This window comes from Mytilus galloprovincialis, chromosome 2 (assembly GCF_965363235.1).
Source record: "Mytilus galloprovincialis chromosome 2, xbMytGall1.hap1.1, whole genome shotgun sequence".
Lineage (NCBI taxonomy): Eukaryota > Metazoa > Mollusca > Bivalvia > Mytilida > Mytilidae > Mytilus > Mytilus galloprovincialis.
The window spans coordinates 81,854,392-81,880,696 of record NC_134839.1 but is presented as its reverse complement, the minus strand read 5'-3'; the positions used below and the strand labels follow the sequence as shown (position 1 = coordinate 81,880,696).

At 32.9% G+C, this 26,305-nt stretch overlaps 1 protein-coding gene across 3 annotated transcripts in view; it reads left to right on the top strand.

Moving 5' to 3' along the window:
* Positions 1 to 372: 372 nt before the first annotated feature.
* Positions 373 to 26,305, top strand: part of LOC143064584 (uncharacterized) — a 36,840-nt gene continuing 10,907 nt past the window's right edge. The window contains exons 1-14 of one of the 3 annotated variants that reach the window (XM_076237502.1): positions 373 to 490; positions 2,216 to 2,242; positions 5,948 to 6,094; positions 6,770 to 6,828; positions 8,277 to 8,339; positions 8,720 to 8,795; positions 9,478 to 9,498; positions 11,387 to 11,539; positions 13,021 to 13,085; positions 13,442 to 13,504; positions 16,973 to 17,048; positions 20,723 to 20,749; positions 21,866 to 22,381; positions 23,068 to 23,172. In XM_076237502.1, coding sequence (XP_076093617.1) covers positions 433 to 490; positions 2,216 to 2,242; positions 5,948 to 6,094; positions 6,770 to 6,828; positions 8,277 to 8,339; positions 8,720 to 8,795; positions 9,478 to 9,498; positions 11,387 to 11,539; positions 13,021 to 13,085; positions 13,442 to 13,504; positions 16,973 to 17,048; positions 20,723 to 20,749; positions 21,866 to 22,381; positions 23,068 to 23,172 — 1,456 coding nt within the window. In that variant the 5' untranslated portion in view covers positions 373 to 432. The remainder of the gene's footprint in view (positions 491 to 2,215; positions 2,243 to 5,947; positions 6,095 to 6,769; positions 6,829 to 8,276; positions 8,340 to 8,719; positions 8,796 to 9,477; positions 9,499 to 11,386; positions 11,540 to 13,020; positions 13,086 to 13,441; positions 13,505 to 16,972; positions 17,049 to 20,722; positions 20,750 to 21,865; positions 22,382 to 23,067; positions 23,173 to 26,305) is intronic. The other 2 variants (XM_076237503.1, XM_076237504.1) reach the window with 2 other exon arrangements.

Here is a 26,305-nt window from a genome sequence, read left to right as displayed (position 1 = left end):
GAAAAGCCAAGTCCATGTAAAGTTCAGGAATAGCCAACGCCATGTAAAGTTTAGGAATAGCCAACGCCATGTAACGTTCAGGAAAAGCCAAGTGCATGTAACGTTCAGGAATAGCCAACGCCATGTAAAGTTCAGGAATAGCCAAATACATGTTACGTTCAGGAAAAGCCAAATCCATTTAAAGTTCAGGAACAGCCAAATGCATGTTACGTTCAGGAATTTATGAATAGTAGTAATATATTCATTCATTTATAATAATCAAAATGAACATGATTGTATGGAGAAAATGACTATTTAATAATTTGAACACTGTGTTCCAGTGAGGTTGAAAGTTCATAGATATCTATATATAATATATTGATTGACATTATTATCGTAGTGTTATGTAGTGCTTACTTGAGTCTGCACTATCAACAGACCTTTCTATACATAATGGTTGACCTACAGATGTGTACAATTCAAATATGGTTTATTTTTTCTGTAGTGATTGGTAAGTATAAATTAAACTTAGCTACGTAAATGAGATAGTTATGGAGGACCCAATATGCTAGATTAATCATATTGTTTCACACAAGACACATGTTTTGAAAAAATTATCTTTATTGCAAAAACATAAACATACAATGGGAAATTCACAACATATATTCAGAAGAGTATAGTACACGGGTAAAATACTATGTGAAATGTTTTTAATGTTTTTAAACTATATGAGATATCATACTCCAGGCAGTTTTTTTTATATATATTTACATAATTTGACAAGAGACTTACTAGGCGCTTGAATAAAATACATACAGAGAATATCATACATCTTTTTATATATATATCATATCCGTATCAACCCGAGACACTGGTGCTCTTGGGATTATATTGGTGACGTGACGTCATACAGATTAAAGTTGTGATAAAGCCTTTGCAACCGTGACTTATATCGATATCATCACGGATGGCTGATACAACACGATTGTTGTTGACCGTATTACAGATACAGTGCATCTGTATTTACTTCTAGATATATTGTGCCAAACCAGTTTATGATTCTAAGGCACGGAACAATAACAATTGGGTAAAAATTGTGTTTGCACATATTTCATAGCTGGACAAACTAGAACACAAAGTCAAATAGCAAAAGTATCGAACTCACACGACAATTAAAAAACGGAAAGTCTCTTATCAATGACAAAATCAAAAGCTCAAACACGTATCATATTCCTGACTTGGTAATTGTGGATTAAACCTGGTTTTATAGCTATCTTAACCTCTCAATTGTATGACAGTCGCATAAAATTCCGTTGTTTTGACAAGAATGTGTCAGTCGCATAAAATTCCGTTGTTTTGACAAGAATGTGTGACAAAAACAGACAGACCTAATAGGTAAAAATGTCAAAAATAAGGGTACAGCAGTGAACATTGTGTTATAAGCTGAATCCCCATAAAACAAACACGATGTTTATCTTCAATTGCACACATTTGACTGCAATTTTACAAGTTGTTATTTTCGAAATATCCTTGTAACCATAGGTGCTTGAGGATCCTGTTATGAGCCCCCCATAGTCCCTCTCCCTTATCATAAATCTCAGATTTTTTTTATATATATCACTTATTTGTACCATATATGGTATATTAGTATATATATGGTACAAATAAGTGATATATATTAAAAAATCTGAGATTTATGATAATAAGGGGGAGGGACTATGGGGGGCTCATAACAGGATCCTGTACTCAAGCACCTATGGTTGACCGTTATGGATTAACCGTTTCACAGATGATATCGGATATGTTTCTTTCGTCGTTATCCCCTTCCCTTTTCATGAATGTGACCTACCAAATTAGAGTATTTACCGGGTTTGTAATAGCATGAGCAACACGACGGGTGCCACATGTGGGACAAGATCTGCTTACCCTTCGGAGCACATGAGATCATTCCCAGTTTTTGGTGGGGTTTGTGTTGCTCAGTCTTTCGTTTTCAATGTTGTCTAATGTGTTCTATTATTTGTCTGTTTGTTTGGTTTTTTTTTTCATTTTTAACAATGGCGTTGTCAGTTTAGTTTCGATGTATGACTGTCTTCTGGTATCTTTTCTCTCTCTTTTTTTTTTTTAATTAAGGCGGCTTTTGAAGACTGTTTAGTTGAAATAATTTATGATGCATTGGCTGTCGAAAGGAACTTTTTTTAAACATTTATCTTAATTAATTTTTTGTTTCGCTTTTCAATGACACTTATCAAAGAATCAACTAACAGTAAGTTCACTCTAACATGCGGTAGATAAATATCTAAATATATGATATTGAACTAATATTAAGACTCAAATCGAAAAAGTGCTACTTACATTTTATCCATATCTGTTTTGCACTTTTTCTAGAGAAAACCAAATACAATAAAAATACTAACAATTATAGTCTAAAAACACACTACACAAAAAATCCTGTAGATCGAGGAGACAAACACAACTATACAATATCGTCCAATGTAAGATGCTCCGTTTATCAACTTCAATAGTGGCACTTATAGTGTTGCTCATGGCATATTAAAATTGTATATAAATCTTACTCGGTGGTGTCACAATCGAAGAAACCAGAACGGGTTTGAAGTTACGATAAGTGAAATATATGTGGCACAGATATTCCGTTATGGTCAATAAAAACATGAAGACATCTGCAAAATATCCAAAGGAACAACAAATTTGGAACCCGTGATAAAAAAAAAGGTATTTTTGTTAAAACAAAAAATGCTCTTTCATCATATACATGTATAAAACCCGATATATCGTATTAACTTAGATAAATTATCCATATGCAGGAGCTGCTAAATATTTTTGATGCCACAGTAAAGGAAAAGTTGACGATGAAAAAAATATAATCGTCTCTTTTTTCATAAATTATAGTTGTCTACCGACCCCTCATTGTGTGTTTCTAGATGTTGGTCAACATACAAGCAATTCTTCATTGAAGCTATACGTATTATTTCTGTTAGGGAGCTACCATTTGATTTTTATGGGGGGGCTAGGATGAAATTTGAAAAAAATAGGCAGGACAGGAGTTTTGAGTAAAAAAAAAAGGCAGGATGAGCAACTTGGTTAAAAAAAAAGGCAGGATGACAATTTGTGTAAAAAAAGTCAGGATAAACTAGTAAAAAAAAAGGCAGGACCAAATAGAGTAAAAAATAAAAAGGCAGGACAGGGATTACAACTAAAAAAAAAAGCAGGACAAAATTTTTCATCCTAGCCCCCCCATAAAAATCAAATGGTAGCTCCCTTATTAACTCATTTCCACTACAGTGCCCTATGAACTATTGTCATCACATGCCGTACGTCATTGTCGTTGTAAACTTTTTGAAAGGAAGGCTAAACAAACGTAGGTGGTGCCATAGATTACACAATCATCTTAACGCAAGCGACATTCTTTACAAGCATTTTCATCAGCCTGATCTATCCATCGTCTTTATGAACGTTCGCATTATCGAAAAGATATACCACAGTACCAACAATCCTCATCTTGCAACGTCTCTCCTTAGACAAATAGAGGACTACTGGATTCGACAATTGGGAACTGCGACACTATATGTTTGCAATGACAGAATTGATAGTATAGGTATTCTATCTAGTCCTTCATTTAGCTCGGTGAATGTATATTTTCAACTCTACTCCTCGACGTAGACTCAGTTATGGTCATCATCATTATACATCACCTACTTTGCATGATGTGTCTATAAATGACTTGATGCCATTTATACAGAAGCCGTAAGGTATTCGTCATAACGCACGAAATTTTATTCATTACCCCTTTCAAAACTTCATTCTCTGTTCAATTTGTGCTTGGAAACCACTGTTACTTTCAAACCAATACAAACTTACAGTTACCATTTCGGATATTGCAAGTCACAGATTTTTAAAACCATGCTCGCATTGGAAAGGATAAAAAAGAGAAACTTCTTTTCTTAAATTTTCTTTTGCCAACAAAGGTTTCGTAGCGTGAACTTGGGCAATATCCTTCATCATAATTGAATTCAATCGAAAACACCTCCTTATTATTTACTTCAGATCAGCCTGTACCAATTATTTCTTATACCTATACTAAACCAGTTGCAACTAAAATTTTCAATTACAAACACGTCTTGGTCCTCAAAGTGCTCCACTAAACCTCTTTCTAAATTATCAACATCTATTTTAACAGCAATCAAAGATGGGCTTCAAATTTTTGTGTAACTGCCTATTGTAGAGGTGGCATGAATAAATAAAGGCAACAGTAGTACACCGCTGTTCGAAACTCATAAATCGATAGAACAAAACAAATCCGGGTTACCATTCAAAACTGAGGGAAACGCATCAAATATAAGAGGAGAACAACGACAAAACAGAAACACAACATCAAAATGTAACACACACAGAAACGAACTAAGCATTAGACAAAATCTGATGAGAATAACAAATATAACATCAGGTGTGGATACTAAAACATGAATCAGATGTGAATACTAAAACATGAATCAGATGTGAATACTAAAAAATTCCAAAGATTTTGTAGTGTACATACAATCTTTGACTCTTTCATCTTGCAAAAGTATTAAAACATTTGACTTTTCAACACGTTACACAATAATTCCCCATTCCAAACTAAAACACAATTTAAAAAGTTGGTATTGAATTGTTTCATAACAAAAAAAGGTCAAAGTAGATGCAAGTATCTTGTCTTAGGGAGGGATAAATCTTTCTTTGTAGAAAATCACTCTGATTCAAACGAACAAAATCTCTGAAACTGACATTATCACGATGCTTGATTTCTAAATTGACAACATATTTTTTATGTTTGAAGGACGCATTCTTCAACAAACTAGCTACATTCCCATGGAAACCAATTGTGCCCCTCTTCTTGTCGACTGGTTCCTTTATTATCATGAGGCTGACTTCATACAGGAACTACTTAGGATGAAAATTAGAAGATAGAAATATCCTTTAATTTTACATTCCGCTATAAAGATGATGTTTTCGATCTGTGAGTTTGGCTGTACCTTTGGTATCTTTTGTCCCTTTTTTCAAAGATGTTCTCTTCTAAAACTTCTAAATCGAATTCCAGTCAAAATTTTTGTGAATGATTCATAGGAAACCTAATATTAAGTTTGTGTATTTTTCAAATAGAAAAGAAATCTGACCACGTTGGAAAAAATAGAATTTGAGAATAAAATGCAGTAATTGTCTTATATCTTGAAAGCTGTAACAGAAATACAAAAAACTGACAGAGGCATAAATGGGCCTTGATGGGCTTCAATGTTAACCTTTTCTTTTATTCCTCTGTCTATATCGTAAACATCGATATGTATAATGGCTCGTTTCTAATCTGAGACATTTTCACAGATGTGGTTCAATTTATTTTCGAGGTTATAAAAAGGCTCTTTGTAACGCGGCTTCAGTCCTATTTTTACACAGTTAAGTTCTCTGTAATTTGAGTTCTTTACAAACATAAAATTAACTTATTTTACATCTCTATTGCAAGGTCTTCTGTTCTTTAAAGGAACACAAATTGTCGAGCTCAGGCAATAATTAAATATAGCAAATATAGTCCAAAATAGTGTGTATGTATATTAGTAGAGTCAAGGTTCATACTCATGAGGGATATTATCACAAATGCTCAGAATGTAAAGAAATAGCTTCTTCCTGTTTGCATCAAAACTATAAGATGACTTCTTAAAAATCATTGACCTTAATTGACGATTTTTGTTGCTAATTCCCATGTTTTTTTCCCTTTTAATCCCAAAACCATATTGGATAAGGTAAAAACTAGCTATCAATCAAAACTGATCAGCGATACCAGATCTATGAAAATACATAAAGAAAGTTATGAAAGTCTAAGAGACAACTCTCCACCAGGGATCAAGTGACATAGGATGTCACTGTACGGCTTTAAACATTGAGCCAAGCTTAGTTTAATATATAATATATATAAATATAGGCAGCAGTACAAGTCCTCAGTGTGTTGATCAAGACACCAATTGTCCTCTGTATAAGAACTTGATGTGTAACTCGAGTGATGAGAAAACAAAAACATTTGCTATACAGAATTGTCCAGTGACTTGTAACTTATGCAATGAGTTCAAAGGTAAGTAGATTACTTTAATATATATAAAACTTTATAAGTTCGATTTATATAATGATTATTGAAGGCAATTTAAAAATCTCGGCATGCCTGTTTTCAGACGTGACGGTATAAACATATTACTTGACCTAAGTGCTTGTTTTGGGGTCATTTGAACGATAGTTTATAGAATATCGTATTGCGTCCACAATGCCAATATCAAATCGATTCCAAAGCTAGAAATGTATATGCATGATATATTTTCGTATATTTGTTTTTTTTTTTTCAATGCATAGTCGTAAACACATTCATCTTTCAGGATGGAGAATATACAAACTTCTAACTACGGCTCGTGTACCATAAAATAACTATGTAAAGGAAGAACAGACAGTTTTTCGAGAAAAAAAACTCGATATTACAGATGTATCACATTTTCATGTTTTCTTTAAAAATGCTGAAATGGAATTTATAATAAGTTATGGAAACTATGTATATACTTTCTTGTATATAACTGATTTATTGTATCGTTTATCTTGCAACGCAGCAAAACCAGTCAGTTATCGAGAAACCTCGATATTTCAGACATATCACAAAATAATGTGTGACAGAAAAAATATGAACAAAACATAAAAGTAATGCAAATTATTTATGATATCTATTTGTTAATTGATTCATTGTACCATTTATCTTACAACGCAGCAAGTTTCCAGATCACTGAAGTTTTTTCATGCTTTGGATCAAATTGCACGACTCCTAAAGCAAGTATATCTTTTTCGGTTATTAATGTTTCTTTTCAACAGAGCTCATCAGAGGACACGACAATAAAAAAATAAAGCGTTATCTCGATTTATTCTATCGCCACAATTTTTCTCGATTTATTATATTGTTATCTTGATTTAATACAACTGACTGAATCGTCTGTGGAAATAGTTGATCCAGTCTTTTGCACATACATGTATGACGCCATTGACGTCATATGTCCTGTTCCGATGTCAAACCTTAACATCAGACATTTTATAACTTTTTGTGCGCTTCAGGATGAATTTGAAATTTGACTAAAAAGAAGATTTTCAGACAATAAGTCCGAGTGTTTTGTATATTATTGAAACAATCACATATGCCCGTTGCCATGGGCGAAATGTGCATCGTATTAACATTTAAAACTCAACAGTGACCTAACGAATAGCCAACTTAAATGTCGTAATATCGTCTCGTGATGCTGGATAGGCCAATCAACAAAACGCAGATTATCGTTTCACTTGTTCGTATCCCACTCTGTGCATTATGATACAAGAAATGTCTCTTTATGCAAAAAATAGAGAACAGTCTGCAACCATAGGAGCATCAGAAATGACGAATAAATCTTACCCGTTATATAATAGGTGTTACTACGGTTAAAAAAAATAATACACCATTGAAGTAAGCAAGACCATAAGTCGAAAAACATCACTTTGGTAAAAAACAACTAAATGTCTACTTATCACTACACAAAAACCTAGATATTGAGTAATTATTATTCATTATAGACGAATTCGGGTTGTTCAGAGGGATAAGCAGTTTCTGCTATACTCAGTTGCACCGTCATATTGACGGTACAGTATAAGATAAGAAGTTGCATTTGTAAATTTCTTAACCGAAAGAAAGTGGTAGGAATAATCAATTATAGCTATTACAAAGGGAATAGAAATGGGTGTACGTGTGATATAGATATTCACTAAAAGTCAACTGAATAGAGATAGTGTCAGATAAACTGGGAATGCGTTTCCATATATTGAAATCAAGATGCAGTAAATGGGCTACATTCATGTCACAGAGATAGTGTCAGATAAACTGGGAATGCGTTTCCATATATTGAAATCAAGATGCACTAAATGGGCTACATTTATGTCACAGACTTTTGTAAAACCACCTCGTTGAACTTTATTCAAACTGAAATCGAAAATTGTATGCATTTATCTCTATTATTTTCTGAAACATTTGTCATACAATCAATGATCCAATTACTAAGGTCATCAACTTCGTTTTTAAGATATACACCAAACAAAGTGGTGTTAGCCTATATAAAAAGTTATACCACAAAACATCAAAATATGCGTGACTTACTCGAATTGTAAGCCGTAAAACGTGATTCGTCTATCTTTGAGGGTTTTCACTTCAAAATAGGTAACAGATTAGCGATTAATAAAAGTTCCCTTCTTTTCAATAGGTATGTCAAGTGTATGTCAAGAATAATGTTCCTGTCTCCGGTTCGTGCGTAGATGTTCAAAAGGTTGGTATTATGTTGCTTAAGTACGAACCAAACATTTAAACGAGCGTGAAAGGAAAGCTTTTTAGGAAAGAATGACAAATGTATTGACCTAGAAAATTATTTCAGAAGTCAAATCAACATATACTATATTTACTCTAAGAGAAAATAAAACGCTTCAATGTACTAGAAAACGGAAAAAACTTGCAAATATGTTTATGAACTAACCAGTACTAAAAATTCAGACCAAAATAGAAATAGTGTTGATTGTTCGTGATTTTTACTGTTGAAATAATCTAGGACAGTTGTCTCATTGGCAATCATACCACATCTTCTTTTTCATATAATATTGGTTGATGTCACATTATACTAATGTTATGACACACATTTGTTCTTTTCAACAGAATTCGAAGATTTGTGGTCCTTTCCCAAAAAACGGAACATGTGATTGCTACTCAGCTAATTGCATGTCAGTTATTGGTAAGTTATTTAATTATAACATGACCATGGAAAGAAATATTTTATTTGCAGTCTACTGTCATGTATATTATGGAAAATTTACGTGAATAGAATAAAGCTCACTATCGATTTAAAAAAAGCGTATGTCGTCCAATGGTTAAGGAGAATTCAACGTCATATTTAAGACAAATTTTTAAAATTCGCCTACTTACTCCAACATTCCTGGATCATTTAGCTGTTGCTGAAATGGATAAAAGAAAACTCCCTTTTGATTTTGCGAATATCTGGTTTGCTGTATCATTGCCTGCATTAATTTTAACCACAAGATTCAATTTGCTTAGTTCTACTAACTTATAAGTTAATATTGGTACAGAACAGAAAGTCCCATTTCATTTTTAACAAATTCAGGATTTACCATTCCAGAGTAACAGGACTTGACCGTTCAATTTTAGTCTTTAGCTGCAATGAATTCTTATTATAAGAGGCGGTAGTTGGGGCGAAAATAATTATGTTATGGTTTATCATCATATTCCCAAATAATAGCAAGTATATATAGAGTATATATAGAAATATATATAACTTTTATTTTTTTGTTCGAATGAAGAATGTTGTTATCATTGTTCTCCTTTTACACTTTCTTTTATTATCGTCGTTGTTATTAAAATGTTTCTTAACACTCATGCTATGAATTGTCTCTTTGCAGATATGTTGTACTCTATTCATAGTAAGTATTCTATTAATAGAAAACAAATATATTTATCATCTGGGGTTTTTTTCTAACTGAGTCTTAACATTTTGTAGTATGAATCATCATGGGAATAATGAGTTTGTTCTCACTATTTTTTTCCTAAAATGTATAACAAAAATTACATAATCGAAAAAAACCTCATCAATGATACCAGGCTTATAATTGTGTACACCAGGCGTTTTGTCTACAAAAGACTCTTCAGTGAATATCAAATACATAAAAAAAGTACGCAGTATACCAGCAGCATTGAGATCTCAAAATTCCGAAATGTTTTGCCATATACAGCTTAGTTAATCAATTCATGGAGACTAAGGGAACATATGATACATCTATAAGTAATGGAATAAATAAAAATATATCTAGATTTTATAATTCATTGATATCGATTAAAATAAGAGATATAATATAAGAATAGGGAATTATATTTGTATTAAACTTGAGGAAATACTGGGCACTTTCAGGTAAATAACAAAATATACGGATTCAATGCCATCAGTAATAAATTGTTTTTTTTAATGAACATGCGATACGTACAGTCGCAATTTGTCTAAATGATGTAGACTGAGTTATTACTGAAGTGTTGACAAGATTTAACAAGGTTCTAGCTAGTTATGAAAGAGTATGTGAGGATTGTAGCTGCTGATTTGTATTGGCATGTCCTTGCCAAGTTAGACACCTAAGTTTCAGTAGTTATCACCAAAACAGTTGTGAATAACTTAATAAAAGAGGGACGAAAGATACCAAAGGGACAGTCAAACTCATAAATCTAAAACAAACTGACAACGCCATGGCTAAAAATGAAAAAGACAAACAGAAAAACAATAGTACACATGACACAACATAGAAAACTAAAGAATAAACAACACGAACCCCACCAAAAACTAGAAGCGAGCACATTTTGACCCTAGTTTCAAAGTAATAAGTCATCTTGCATTTCCTAGTAAATCAGTAGTCATCTTGTTGGCAGCTGCACAATGCAGGTATTTTATTGTATGTTTAAATTTTATGCCATATGTTTGAAAGGCGAAAGGGATGATTGTGGGCACGTAATACCATAAACGGTAGCAATTTCAATGCACCAGTGTAGTGCTTTAATTGAGTTCTTGATTTAAATGATTTCCGAAAAAAAAAGGAAAAAAACACCTTATTTTTTTAATAAATGTTGGTGTAATCTGTTAGAATGCTCATAAGTTTTGGTTATTCATGGGACAAGTATTACAAAACAAGAGTCGCAATCACGGTAGTTGTGAGTCCATTTTCATGACCAGTAAAGGACACATGATATAGTTCAACACTATCAAATAAAAAGTATTCACAAACCAAAATCCATTTAATTGGTATTACAGCACTGATTAAAGTTACAACGAAAAACGTGTTACCTTTCAATTTGTTGGCATATTCTATTTTCTGTTAGGTTATCGTAAAGGTAAACATTTCTGCCAATATTTTCCATGTTTCAATACCATTTTTTCTTAAACAGCTGGTGGTATGCTTTTCTGTTTGAAAAGGTTTGGTATTCTGGTTATTTACAAAATAATGACATTTAAAATATACATTGGTAGTCCTGCAAAACAGTTATAATTAATGACTATAATAACCTAAACCAGGGTTTTAACCCCATTACATATAAAGGGGCGATACCTGCATTTTACTCTCTATGAAAACTGTGTACTGTATACAATCAGGAACATATACATTGGTCCCAGGTACTATTGGCCAATATGTTAAACTAAGTTTCAAATTGTGCTATTCCATTAATTGTAATAGCGTTGTAGTGCAGCATTTCTGAAAAATTATTAAAGTGCTATGAACAGTTTTGATTCTTGATGCAAAGTTAAGTTACATAAGCTTTTCTATTTACTAGATACAACCGTACCATGGAAGCAGTGTGTTGACCATGACAGCAGATGCAAAACGTTGAAAAATCAAATATGCTATGCAAGTGCGCCTGAACATACTAAGAAGTTTGCAATTAAAACATGCCCTCGCACGTGTAATTACTGTGCACAGTATTCAGGTATTGAAAGAATAATTTTATATGAGGATGACTGTTGTTTCTGTGCCTTTTTTTATACATTATCATCTGAGTCGGCTAATTGTAGTTATATGCTATTTAGTAGGTGGTATGACTTAGATATTTTCATAATTTTTACTACATTAATTTTATGCAGTTTCATAAGCGGACATGAGCTCGTATATTTATTTTTTTTGCCTCGTCAATGATCGCTTAAGTAAAGGATCATGCAGTTGACTTCGCGTAAAAAGTGATACGTCCAAACTTTTAAGTCGTTATTGTTATCGCGAAGAGCAAATATCTATGATATTATCAGATTATTACATGGGATTTTTTATATCGCATGTATTATCAGCCCTAGGTTCAATATCAGCCAAAGAACCGCATGGCTCGAGAGCTGATATTGACCGAAGGCTGATAATACATGCGATATGAAAAATGACGTTATGATCTTTTTATCATATGCTTCAACAATGGAGAAAAATAACAGATTCATATATTGATCCTTTTACGTGGTTCTCAAATAGAAGTTCAAAGAGTGAAAAGTTCACGGACGTTGGACCCCAAATTTAGTACATTCGGTATGAATCTTTCTATCGTATGCCTCAACAGAGAATAAAAACATTTTAATATGGACGAATAGACAAAAAAAAATAATTCAACAATATACTTCATGAATACTGTTTTGAAAAGTCTACTTTTTCAAAGTTACTTTCTAAATTATGTTTGAAACTTTTAAAAATGCATTTATTTAATAATTTGTTTGTTTTTTTATTTTTTATTATTATTTTACACAATATACTTTTCAGTATCCAAATAATTGTTGTGTACACTACTTTGTAATGTTTTTCACTGAAAACGTAGCATTGGGGTGTATTTTCCGGAATATGCCGAGTATCACCGGAATGCCATGTGATAACGTTACGGAAATGCATGTGATAACAATCAAAGCATGTGATAAACTTTTCATATCAGCCCGCTTAGCACCAATTCGGAAAATATGGAATTTACGTAAATGTAATGCTATTATTATACAGTAAAATTTATATGTTATTTAGTCCAAGTATATGATAAAATTTGATATCGCTTAAAAGACGAAAATATAAACTTTATGAAATTCGTACTTCCAAAATACTTTTCTGGATTTCTCTTTATCAGAAACGCTCAAACCCAAATAGTAAACTAGTAAGAACATACATATATATATTAAATAAGATGTGATATGATTGAAAAACATATATCTACAAATGTATCCTTCAGAGTTAAAATGACGCGATTGTCACCAAGTTTCGGTCATCCGACGACTGTCATCAATGGCACAAATATGAAAGACATGAATTTACGACAACCATCGCATTATATATAGTTGTGGTGATTTACCAAACGTCTCTTATTATATATATATCATTGACATTTGACTTCATGACATATACTTGCAATTTGTAACATTTGTAAAAAATGTTTTGTTTTCTATCATCTTATAGAATTATTACATCCAGCTCCAAAGACAATTTCCTGTTTCAGCACTTCATGTACAACTCCTCAACAAGTATGTATCAGACTGTACACATGTACATCTATAATAGTTTACTTTTAACAAATTGTGACCTAAATGGAGAGTTGTCTCATTGGCACTCATACTACGTCTTCTTATATCTAAATATATGTAACTATATTTACTTTCACTATTAGTTTCAATGCAAACGTATGTGTTCACTTTCGAAGATACCTAAATCATCATCTATAAAGACGCCTCAAAATAATTATTTCGTCGTGTTACAACAAGCATAAATGAAGAATTGTTATAGAGCTCGTTTTGTCGTTTTCAATCCAATATGTATGCAGATTAGTTTCAGATACGTTTTAAAATAAAAATATCTAATTAGATATTATCATCTCTTGTAGGTTTGTCGTGTAAATTTTGTAAACAGTGTTCCTATTTCAGCGTCCTGTATACAAAAACAACAGGTCAGTAATCTCATTTCGCCGTTCTTGTTCTGCACTCTAGTTTTTCAATCGAAACTTTCAATAGAGTAACGTGTGTAACTAGACAGTCCAGTTATTGCTAAAATATGTACTTTGTTAACTCCTTCGCCTATGCAGTAGCAAGTTCTAAAAGAGGGACGAAAGATACCAGAGGGACAGTCAAACTCCTAAAGCGAAAATAAACTGACAACTCCAAGGCCAAAAATGCAAAAGAGAAACAGACAAACAATAGTACACATGGCACAACATAAAAAACTAAAGACTAAGCAACACGAACCCCACAAAAAAAAACTTGGGTGTTCTCGGGTGCTCCGGATGTGTAAGCAGATACTGCTCCACATGTGGCAGTCATCGTGTTGCTCATAATATTGCAAACCCGGTAAATATTCTAAAACGGTAGGTCACATTTCAGGGGAAGGGGGAGGTGATTGTAGTTACGACTTAAGAATCATATCCGATATCATCTGTGAAACGGTGATTAAATAATGGTCAACCAACTCATTATGGCTTCCGTAAAATTTACGAAGGGATGATTTCAACTTCACCTTTTGGAATTCTAGGTTTAATAGCCTCCTTGTGAGCAGCAACCCTCTATCAAGGAAATCATGATAGGAAATACAAGCACGGGAATATCAATTGGGAAATATATACTCAGTATGCAGGCGCTGATAGAATGTTGCTACTTAGACATGGAAAGTTCACAGTTGGAAAGCTGAAATCATCTGTTTTGTCGTAAAGTTTTGTTTTCAACCGACCCTCATTGTCAATTTCTAGATGGGATAGATGCGTTCAACATGGTCACCAAATTTTTAAATATTTAGTGAGAGAACATCTATACAGCGGAAAGTAAAGTTAAAGGATATTGTTAACTTCTTATCCTTCTTCCTAAGATGTTCCTGTATGAGGTCAGCTTGATAATAATAAAGAAACAAGTCGGCAAGAAGAGGGGCAAATATAGTTCCCATTGGAATGCCGATAGTCTGTTGAAAAACACGTCCTCTAAACATAACAAATATGTTATCAATCAAGAAATCAAGCATCTTGATAATGTCAGTTTCAGAGATTTTTTGTTTGAATCAGAGTGATCCTTTACAAAGTAGGATTTATCCCTTCATAAGACAAGAAACTTGTATCTACGTTGACCATTCTCTTTTTATTTGTCCTTTAGTTTGGAATCGGGAATACTTGTGTGAAGAGTAGAAAAGTCAAATGTTTTAATACTATTGCAAGATGAAAGAGTCTTAGATTGTATGTACTCTAAAAGATCATTAAATTCTTTTAGTATCCACATCTGATTCACGCCACCTCTAGAATATGCAGTTTCACAATAACTGTGTAGCCCGGCTTTGATTGCTGATTAAATAGATGTTAATAATTTAGAAAGAGGTTTCGTGGAGCACTTGGAAGACACAAAAATAAACCGTTGTTTGTAAGGACACATATGTAGTTTAGGTATCCATACAGTGATGGAAGATCCAGTTTTTCATCTTTAGTTAAAATTCCAAAGGAACATAGAACAGATCTATAATTATCCAGCATTTCCTCTTTAGTAAGTGTCGTGAGGGTATATGTTGAGTTTCCAAGTGAAATGTCAATACCTAACTGTATTGGTTCTCTCAATAGTAGGCGCTCCGGTATTGGTTTTCGCAGTAGCAGACGATTCTGCATTAGTTCTCCCAATAGTAGGCGCTTCTGTATTGGTTTTCCCAATAAAAGGCGCTTCTGTATTGGTTTTCCAAATAGTAGGCGTTTCTATTTTGGTTCTACCAATAGAAGGCGCTTCTTTATGGGTTCTCCCAATAGAAGGCGCTTCTGTATTGGTGTTCCCAATAGTAGGCGATTCTAGTTTGGTTCTACCATTAGAAGGCGCTTCTGTTTTGGTTCTCCCAATAGAAGGCGCTTCTGTATTGGTTCTCCAAGTAATAGGCGCTTCTGTATTGGTTCTCCCATTAGAAAGCGCTTCTATATTGATTCTCCCAATAGAAGGCGCTTCTGTATTGGTTCTCCAAGTAATAGGCGCTTCTGTATTGGTTCTCCCATTAGAAAGCGCTTCTATAATGGTTCTCCCAATAGAAGGCGCTTCTGTATTGGTTTTCCCAATAGTAGGCTTTCTGTTTTGGTTCTACCAATAGAAGGCGCTTCTGTTTTGGTTCTCCCAATAGTAGGCGCTTCTGTATTGGTTCTCCCAATAGTAGGCGCTTCTGTATTGGTTCTCCCAATAGTAGGCGCTTCTGTGTTGGTTCTCCCAGTAAAAGGCGCTTTAGTATTGGTTCTCCCATTAGAAGGCGCTTCTATATTGGTTCTCCCAATAGAATGAGCTTCTGTATTGTTTCTCACAATAGTAGGCGTTTCTGTATTGGTTCTCCCAGTAATAGGCGCTTCTGTATTTGTTCTCCAAATAGTAGGCGCTTCTGTATTGGTTCGTGCGAAGATTTCACCTTAAAGTCTGACAAAACAGTCGTGCAACTTTTTTTTTCGTTTGTTAACATAACTTTACTTCAGTTGACCTAATATAAATTGGCTATTATGTTAAGGTACTTGTTTATCCTAACAGTTTAAGGTTTTTGGACTTCCTTGGTTTTCAACTGATTAGTTCTGAGCGTTGCTGATTGTAATAAAGGCAATTCCAGAAAATCTCATTTGTTGCACGAAATTTATAAAGGCATAGCAAAGAAAGGATATGGGATATCCGGTCATGGCACAAATTATATGCACTGCAAAAATAGCAAATAACTTTTAGTAACCATCACGCCTCAACTGTCAATGAAGAATAAAGCCATTGAGTATATTATAATGAGATATGTAATATTGAAAGTTGGAATGAATTGATAGCCTTCATTTAGCTAGACAACAGTAGTACATAGATTTTCAAATCACATAAATCGATGGTGAAGAAACGAAAAAACAAAAGTTATTTCAGATCTAAAACCAAAGAGAAAAGAATAAATATATTATCATTGTGTATGTTGTGTTTAGTGATAAAAAAAAAGATAAGAAATAAATTATGTAAATTGATGTCTGATGTTCAGAAGTAAAAATAAAGTATATTCAGTGGTATAACACACTCATTTCCCATGGCTTAGGAAGATAGGTGGATTGTTCACCCACGAAAATTCGGCCCTCGTGAAATATAATTTTTCTTCGGTGAATAAATCTTGATATCACCTTCAGGAACGGGAAATAAATGAATAATATTAAATCGCGATTGATTCAATTTATTATCATACTTCTCTTCGGGAATGTCTGTAGAGCAGTTACAGCGTCGTCGTGCAATGTCTGAGAAGAAGTTATCAATACACAGATATTCGAGTTTTCTATGTATAGATATCGTAAAATATCAACCGTTCGACACAATGTGAAGCTGCTCATCCGACAAAAAGGTTTACATTGTATTTAACGACTGATAATTTACGATATTAGTATGATATAATCTTGTCTATTTATTTGTAGAAAATTCATATTTGTAGTTTATTTCCAACAAATGGATACTGCGATTGTGATTCTGCTGTGTACATGTCAAAAATAGGTAAGTACACTTTGAAAGCTAATACAATGTATCTGTAAAAAACATTGTGTTGAGAAAAAATCCGTCGGAACTAATCATCATTGTTATGTCTAATGATAATTTTATCATTTTATATATGTGTGTGATAGACAGATAGGCAGATATACAATAAGATATGTGAACTGTATAAATTAGATACATTGGTTAATTTGAGAAGACCGAAATTACTGTACACATTAACCCTCGATGTCTTATTTGTTATAAAGGTTATAATGTATACCATTTATTAAAGATATGGAATAACTAGTAGTATCTCTGAATATACATAATTACGTATCAAAAAGTAAAATCACAAAAATACTGAACTTAGAGGAAGATCAATTGGGAAAGTCCATAATCAAATGTTTGTTCGAAGTGTCCTTAATTTAGAGTTGTTCTGACCTTTGTATTGTACTTGTATGTAAGAGATAAGAAAGGTAAATACATGTTACAAAGGTTTTGAACCGAAAGTCTTAAAACTACGGCAAGTGGTTCTCGTCAAAACCTTTCGAAATAATACTCATTGACATACTAAAAAAATACACACTCTGAGAATGGGCACCATCAAGGTTAGTCAAGCCATATTGAAATGGGGGCAGATTTTCAAAATGGAGGTAAAAATGGTTTGAAAGATACGGAAAAACATTAAAACACAACATTTGCTTAGAAACAATGCATAGGTGTTGCCGTACTATCAAACTATAACCACCCCTATCAAACAATTCTGCCCCTATTTAATATTGCAGAACTTTCCATTGAGTGACCTATCAAACAATTCTGCCCCTATTTAATATTGCAGAACTTTCCATTGAGTGACCTATCAAACAATTCTGCCCCTATTTAATATTGCAGACTTTCCATTGAGTGACCTATCAAACAATTCTGCCCCTATTTAATATTGCAGAACTTTCCATTGAGTGACCTATCAAACAATTCTGCCCCTATTTAATATTGCAGAACTTTCCATTGAGTGACCTATCAAAAACTACACAATGAGATTCCAACATTATAATCTATGACTACATAAATAGAAAAAACAAACTGAATATTGTGAACAAAAACACATTGGCAATAGAAAAAAAAATACACTGAGATTTAAATGCACTTCACTAATGAATATTCATACCATAAATAATCCAACACATTAATATATCACGGCTGGTAATCTACACACGCAGAACATTTGGTTCTGCAATGAAAACCGTGAGAGAATTTTCCGGTTGTGCTTGAGTGGAGTAATTTTCATCGCTTCAAAAGGTATGTACATTTCTAAATCTCAATTTTCTTATTCAACTGATCAAAATATTGAAAATCAGAGAATGCTATGCTGTGGTGAATACTTTAACGAAGAGATACATGTATCCTTTACTGTTGTACGTAGAGTTGAACTCCTACAAAATCAGTTGCCCCACGAGAAATTGCCTCAAAAAGTGACATTTCAATTTTGAAATGGTTTTATTAACAGACCTACAAGTTCAGATTTAGTTTTTTTTAGGGCAAAGGGTATGAATGTTGTTTTTGGCGGCGTGTACGCTGTCCGGTGTTGATAGACGTCTGAATAATTCTAAAAACTACATTTTTTCATTGAGTCATGCGTGAGGGGATCGATTCTGATTGAGGACATCGTGAATGCGTGAGGGGAAGTACAAACATTTTTTTTAATCTTTGGCTTTGTGACTTTTGTTGACTCAATAATTGTCATCAATGCCGATTAAAAGCACAGATTTGTCCTTATACTTTAATAGATAAAAAAACTGGTCACTATTAATTGTTTGTTCAATTTCAAAAAAATGCCATTGTTCAAAGGAAAAAGGAAAAGAGGACTGAAATGGAATCTCTACAAAAAGCCATGGAGATACAAGTTATCCCCGCCCTCGAAGCAAACTAAACCCTCTGGGAGTAGTCCTGTCGTCAAATATACGTCACAGAGATCACCACATATATTTAAGAAAAGTATATCGCCGATCAAAACTTCAACACCTATATATATTAGACGTAATCTGTTCACCCAAAATCACGAAATTTTCGAAACAAAAATGGCAGATCAACAGAATTTATTATTCACGAACATCGATGAAAGCCTAGATAATCTCGAGGAAGACCATAAGGAAGAGCATGTATTAGACAACGAAGAAGATATAGAAGACCACGTAGTAGACCACGATAAAGACCACATGGAAGACCTTGAGGAAGAATATAAAGTTTTTCAAAGTGCTTTAGATAAACTCTCAGACGTAGGGAAAAGGGAAAGATTTTTGATTTTTTTCATTAGTACAGAGTGGACGTTTTCCTTTTAAACAACATGGCATTCGACCTGTTTTTGGACATTGTTGAGTAGTTTGAAAAGGACGAATCCAGACGAATGAGATACTCACCAACATCTCTGCAGTATTTTTTGTTATCATTGACAACATTTTTTCTTTTAATTCTTCGTGAAACATATTATTAAACCTAGGTTCCCACAATTTATTTCATAATTCAATCTCATAAATTTTTCTAAGCAATGTTTTTTCATGAACAATGTAGCCTTATTTAGGTAAGTTTCAACGACTCATAGCTTGAATATAACGGTCAATATGATGTGTACTTCCCCTCACGCATTCACGATGTCCTCAATCAGAACCGATCCCCTCACGCATGACTCAATGAAAAAATGTAGTTTTTAGAATTATTCAGACGTCTATCAACACCGGACAGCGTACACGCCGCCAAAAGCAACATTCATACCCTTTGCCCTAAAAAAAAACTAAATTTGAACTTGTAAGTCTGTTAATAAAACCATTTCAAAATTGAAATGTCACTTTTTGAGGCAATTTCTCGTGGGGCAACTGATTTTGTAGGAGTTCAACTCTACGTACAACAGTAAATGATACATGTATCTCTTCGTTAAAGTGTTCACCACAGCATAGCATTCTCTGATTTTCAATATTTTGATCAGGTGAATAAGAAAATTGAGATTTAGAAATGTACATACCTTTTGAAGCGGTGAAAATTACTCCACTCAAGCACAACCGGAAAATCCTCTCACGGTTTTCATTGCAGAACCAAATGTTCTGCGTGTGTAGATTACCAGCCGTGTATATTGGTTACCTAAACTCTTGTCACATAAATTAACAATCTTGGAAATCTAATTAAACAAATTATTAGTTTAAAATAAATTGTAATATGAAAACAAAATCTGTAAAGATATACTTTACATACCCGAGGGACACAATCAATTAATAAAAAGTAAAATCAGATGGATATAGCAAAGGGCTCATTAAAAATCATAAGTTGGAGACAAACATGTAATGTAATGACAAAAAAGAACAACAACGAACAGAAATAGCCACATTTCAGAAACCTATCTAAGATTGAAAGCCATTAAATATATATAAATTTTGAATTTTGTGCGGATCTAAAAAGATAACCAAAATCTGCTTACAGTAGTGTTCAGATGTTTATGGGATTTAGAAGAATTATCATAATGCTCTCTCCGTACGTTATCTTATTTCATTGTTACATGAAATTAGAAGGAATAGAACTGAGACAAAATTTATAGTATTGCATTATGTTTACACCTAAAATACATGTCTTATAACGTCATAAGCTCAAAACTGATGGATAGAAGGTAAATTGAAATCATAGAGACCGTTTTTATATTATGTTTTTGCTAGTTACATACCTGTTAGCTTCAATTCAAGGTTAGTATTAAGCATGTTTAGGCTATATTACATGTGTAAATGGTTTTTAGCAACGGTTTGTGAGTGTTGTATTGTTAGTCTGTTCGATTTCTTTTATTGTGTTTTTTTTGTATACCAAATTAAGACTACAATTAATTACCGATGTTTCAATCTAGCAAATGAATTTTTTCACGAGTTATAACTGCAATATATTATAGTAAGAATCAAATTACAAATACAAAAACTAATGCAAATATTTTTATAATTACATTAATTGGCAAAGGCCCATATTTCATTACATTATAACAATGATTATTACCTAATAAAGAGTATTTTACTGTTAATATTTCTATATTATTTGCTATTTTCTGCCATTTTTTGTTCCACGGTCTATTGCACTGGAAATTATCGTTCTATTGCACCTGTGAGCAGTCTATTGCACTGACCTGTTATGACCTCTTTTTCTGAAATCTGATTAGTTGAAAGGTATTCATGCTGTCCAATAGAATTGGGTCTTTTAAACGTTCTTGGATTCTTGTACATGTATGCTCCTTACACATTATATTTGATACAGTTGTTAATTTCATGTGATTTATTTCTAAGAATTTGTAAGAAATGACTCAGTATGTAATAGGTAATAAAACAGTTATTGAATGTGTAACAGTGCAATAGATCAAAATATATTTCTCTCGGTATGAAGATCAGCTCATTGTACTATTGCCCTTAGCTGTTGCCTTCAGGCAATAGATCAATGAGCTGATCTTCATACCTTGGGAAATATATTTTGATCTATTGCATAGTTACATAAATAACTGTATAAAACAGCATAATGAAATAATATGTTATAATAAAGAAGCCAACTTCCATTTATATATACCTGAAATTTATGTAAATAAGAACTTGTCACTTTCAGTACTTTTAAAGAATTGCTATGAATGCAACATTTCATATTTAGCTGATTCATACTACAACTTGAAGGAATTATTTTGAATATAATAGGTTTAAAGTTAATTCTAAAGTTAGATTTTTTTCATTATTCAGTAAAAAGTTATATTCATTTTCTACCTTATCCGATTTACATACATTAAAAACTCGTTCATTGGTGGTATGTGCACTCATTTTCTTTTTTCACACAAGTACAACAAACAACACCTACTACTACACATATGGTTACAACATCGGATACCTCCATAAATGTACAAAAAACAACGCCTACCACTACACATGAATCGATAACAACGTCTTACACTACACATGAATCGATAACAACTCCTACCACTACACTTGTACACTCAACAACGCCTACCACTACACATGAATCGATAACAACGTCTTCCACTACACACGTAACAACAACGCCATCGACCACATATGTACGAACAACAACGCCTACCACTTCACGTGAACGAACAACAACGTTTCCAGCTTCCCATGAACCAACAACCTTGCCTAACACTGAAAATTTGCAAAGAACAACCCCTACTACGCCAGTTGCGTTTGCTTCGATTCCTGTTAATGCAAGTAATCCCACAAAACTGTTAACCACTACACAGGTTCCTAGAGAAACGACTTCAACTGCACAGAAAACATCAATAACATCAACAACTCAATTTGCTAGTTCAGTGTCTGCAAGCCAAAACATTAACAACCAAGGTATAACATAAATATAACGTCTCAAATAATACGTATAATACGTATACAGTAATATAAATGAGAATGACATAACTGAAAATGTCATTTTTGCCATATTTATCTAATTTAAGCTTAAGTATACTCTCAATTGAATTAAGATTTTTTCTTTTGCAGTTACAAAGATTTGGTATTGCTCTTATATAATACAATATACGTTTCAACTTATTTTACAGAGAGTTTCTTAGCATCTTAAAAAGATTGGATTTATCATAATTGAGTCAATGAAGAACCAAGGCGATCACTTCAAGTGTCGATATTTTTCGACAATGAATTTTTTTAATTGCATCCTGTTTTGTGTAATGGGTAATATAGAACGAATAACGGCTAACAAGCACAAGACATCAAAAACCAGAGGACATCTAGAATTTATCTTTTTGTAAAATAGTATAAGGGGAATCGATGGTCTTATATACAGAAATGATAACCTTTTGTTCTTACATGCCACGGTCTATAAGTCAATCAAGTGTGTTAATGGTTTTAAGGATCCCCAAAATCCATGTCGGTTCAGAACAAGAACAGTGTTTTCGAGATGGTCAATACTTTTTGTAGAACTTATTATACAAACGACATGCTTCTATAAGAATTAAGAAAACGTATGCAGAGTGAAACGTTTAACACTTGTTCAAATACATTTTGCTTTGTTTCAGCAACATGCAATGATAGCCCTGGTGTAAATTGTACCATTCTTATGGTAACCAATATCTGCTCAACAGCTGTAGCCAATACCTTATGTGCTAGATCGTGCAATCATTGTAAGTTGTGCATCTGGTAGAGATGTTTTCGTGGACTTCACTTAATTCATCCAATTTTATATCAATTATTTCCTCTCTGCTGTGTTTTCATGATTTCATTAGAGCATACAATAACACCTTGGATTAGACATGGAATGAAATTTAAATTTGTTTTTTAACCTACACAAGATTTGTCCATTGGTGTTCCAAAACTTTTTGAATTCTTTAGTTTTCGAAAGATAGATATAGAACTTCTAAACCGAAAATATACTGATATTTTGGGATTTTATGGACAAAGTAATGCAGTTTTATTTAAAAACTTGTCAATTTCATTCCAATTTCAATGTTTAAGATCTTGATGTTCACATGTAAAATAACACTTCAGTAAGTTACAACTGATTTCTTATAACAAACTTCATGAATTAAGGTTTTTTACCTTTTGCCTTGAAAAATAAACAGAGCAAACGACTTCGTTACCACAAACAACTATGTTTAGCATTAAAATGACGTGTACTTTTTTAAAGTCATTTTAATTCTAGTTCAGTAAAAAAAAAAACACGTTTACATGTTATTAGGTCTTTCCACCTTTCCGTGGAAAGACCTATTGATTTTGTTCTGATTATTAGGTCTTTCCACCTTTCCGTGGAAAGACCTATTGGATTTCTTCTGATTATTATTAGGTCTTTCAACCTTTCAGGTGAAAGACCTATAGGGTTTGTTCTGATTATTATTATTATTATTAGGTCTTTCAACCTTTCAGTTGAAAGACCTATAGGGTTTGTTCTGATTATTATTATTATTATTATTTTTTTTTTTTCTTCCGCCAACTTTTTTTTCCTTCGCTGTTTTTTTGTTTCACAAGATATCGCTTAGATATAAGGTAAATGATATCGAACAGTTAATACGCTTCTGAAACTGACACCGCGTAACAAAAAACTGTACCTTGTAAGAGTTATCTCCCCGAACACTGTTTTTCTTGTGGCCACTACTCCTTCGCAACCGTATAAGAAACTGACAAATTTATTTTTCCAAATTGCTCGTTATATCCTTAGGATGTTCTGTTTCATTTCAACCGAAGCTATCCGGAGACTCCATATGAGAGTTATCCCCCCTTTTATATATGATATCAGTGATATGCATTTCTAACTGGTAAACTATAAGTGATAGAGACCTAGGGTCTTTTGATTTAAGATCCTTGGTCCAAAAAAATTAAAATTAGGTCAAGGTCAAAGGTCAAGGTCAAATTCTAAATTTTGATTTTGGCTTATTTTCACCTTTTTTCATTAACCTTATAAGATATCGACAATTTTTTTTTACTAAATTGTTAGTTGTGACATGTCGTAACTTATAAATTTTGGTTGCAAGGGTGCGTAAACAATAAAAGGGAGTTTTCGCCCCTCTTATATTAAGAATTATGCGTAAAGTGATTTTACTCATGAACCATACATATTAAGGAACTAGTGTCTTTTTATTTGAGATGTTTAGTCTATGACCTTGAAATTGAGGTCAAGGTCATAGGTTAATTGGACGTTCTAGATTTTGACCTTTGCTTAAAATTCATAGTTATACATCATTAAGCCATAGGAACTGACATTTTCAACTGAATTTTAATATTTTCATATCTAAATAGATCCTTATTGGTTGAAAGACCTTCAATTGTTCTCTGAACAATTGGTTTTTAATTATTATTATTATTATTATTTTTTTTTTTTTTTTTCTTCCGCCAACTTTTTTTTCCTTCGCTGTTTTTTTGTTTCACAAGATGTCGCTTAGATATTTGGTATATGATATCGAACAGTTAATGCGCTTCTGAAATTGACACCGCGTAACAAAAACCTTTACCTTGAAAGAGTTATCTCCCCAAACACTGTTTTTCTTGTGGCCACTAAGGCTTCGCAACCGTATAAGAAACCGACAAATTTATTTTTCCAAGTTGCTCGTTATATCCTTAGGATGTTCTGTTTCATTTCAACGGAAGCTATCCGGAGACTCCATATGAGAGTTATCCCCCCTTTTATATATGATATCAGTGATATGCATTTCTAACTGGTAAACTATAGGCGATAGAGACCTAGGGTCTTTTGATTTAAGATCCTTGGTCCAAAAAATGAAAATTAGGTCAAGGTCAAAGGTCAAGGTCAAATTCTTAATTTTGATTTTGGCTTATTTTCACCTTTTTTCATTAACCTTATAAGATATCGACAATTTTTTTTTACTAAATTGTTAGTTGCGACATGTCGTAACTTATAAATTTTGGTTGCGAGGGTGCGTAAACAATAAAAGGGAGTTTTCGCCCCTCTTATATTAAGAATTATGCGTAAAGTGATTTTACTCATGAACCATACATATTAAGGAACTAGTGTCTTTTTATTTGAGATGTTTAGTCTATGACCTTGAAATTGAGGTCAAGGTCATAGGTTAATTGGACGTTCTAGATTTTGACCTTTGCTTAAAATTCATATTTACACATCATTAAGCCATAGGAACTGACATTTTCAACTGAATTTTAATATTTTCATATCTAAATAGATCCTTATTGGTTGAAAGACCTTCAATTGTTCTTTGAACAATTGGTTTTTAATTATTATTATTTTTTTTTTTATTCTTCCGCCTAATTCTTTTCTTGCGTAGTATTGATATTTCAAAAGATGTCGCTTAGATATTTGGAATATGATATCGTAAAGCGTATGCACTTTTAAAACTGACCACTGCGTAACCAAATACTTTACGTTGTAAGAGTTATCTCCCCAAACACTGTTTTTCTTGTGGCCACTACTCCTTCGCAACCATAAAAGATTACGACAAATTTATTTTACCAAATTGCTCGTTTCATCCTCAGGATGTTCTGTTTTATTTTGACCGAGGCGGTATAGAGACTCCATATGAGAGTTAGTTCCCCTTTTGTATTTGAAATTTTGAAATGTATTTTAAACTGGAAAACCATAAGTGATAGAGACCTAGGGTCTTTTGTTTTGAGATCATTGGTCCAAAAAAATGAAAATAAGGTAAAGGTCAAAGGTCAAGGTCATATTCTAAATTTTGATTTTGGCCTATTTTCACTAATTTTCATTAACCTTATAAGATACCGACAAATTATTTTTACCAAATTGTTAGTTGCGACATGTCGTAACTTATATATTTTGGTTAAAAGGGT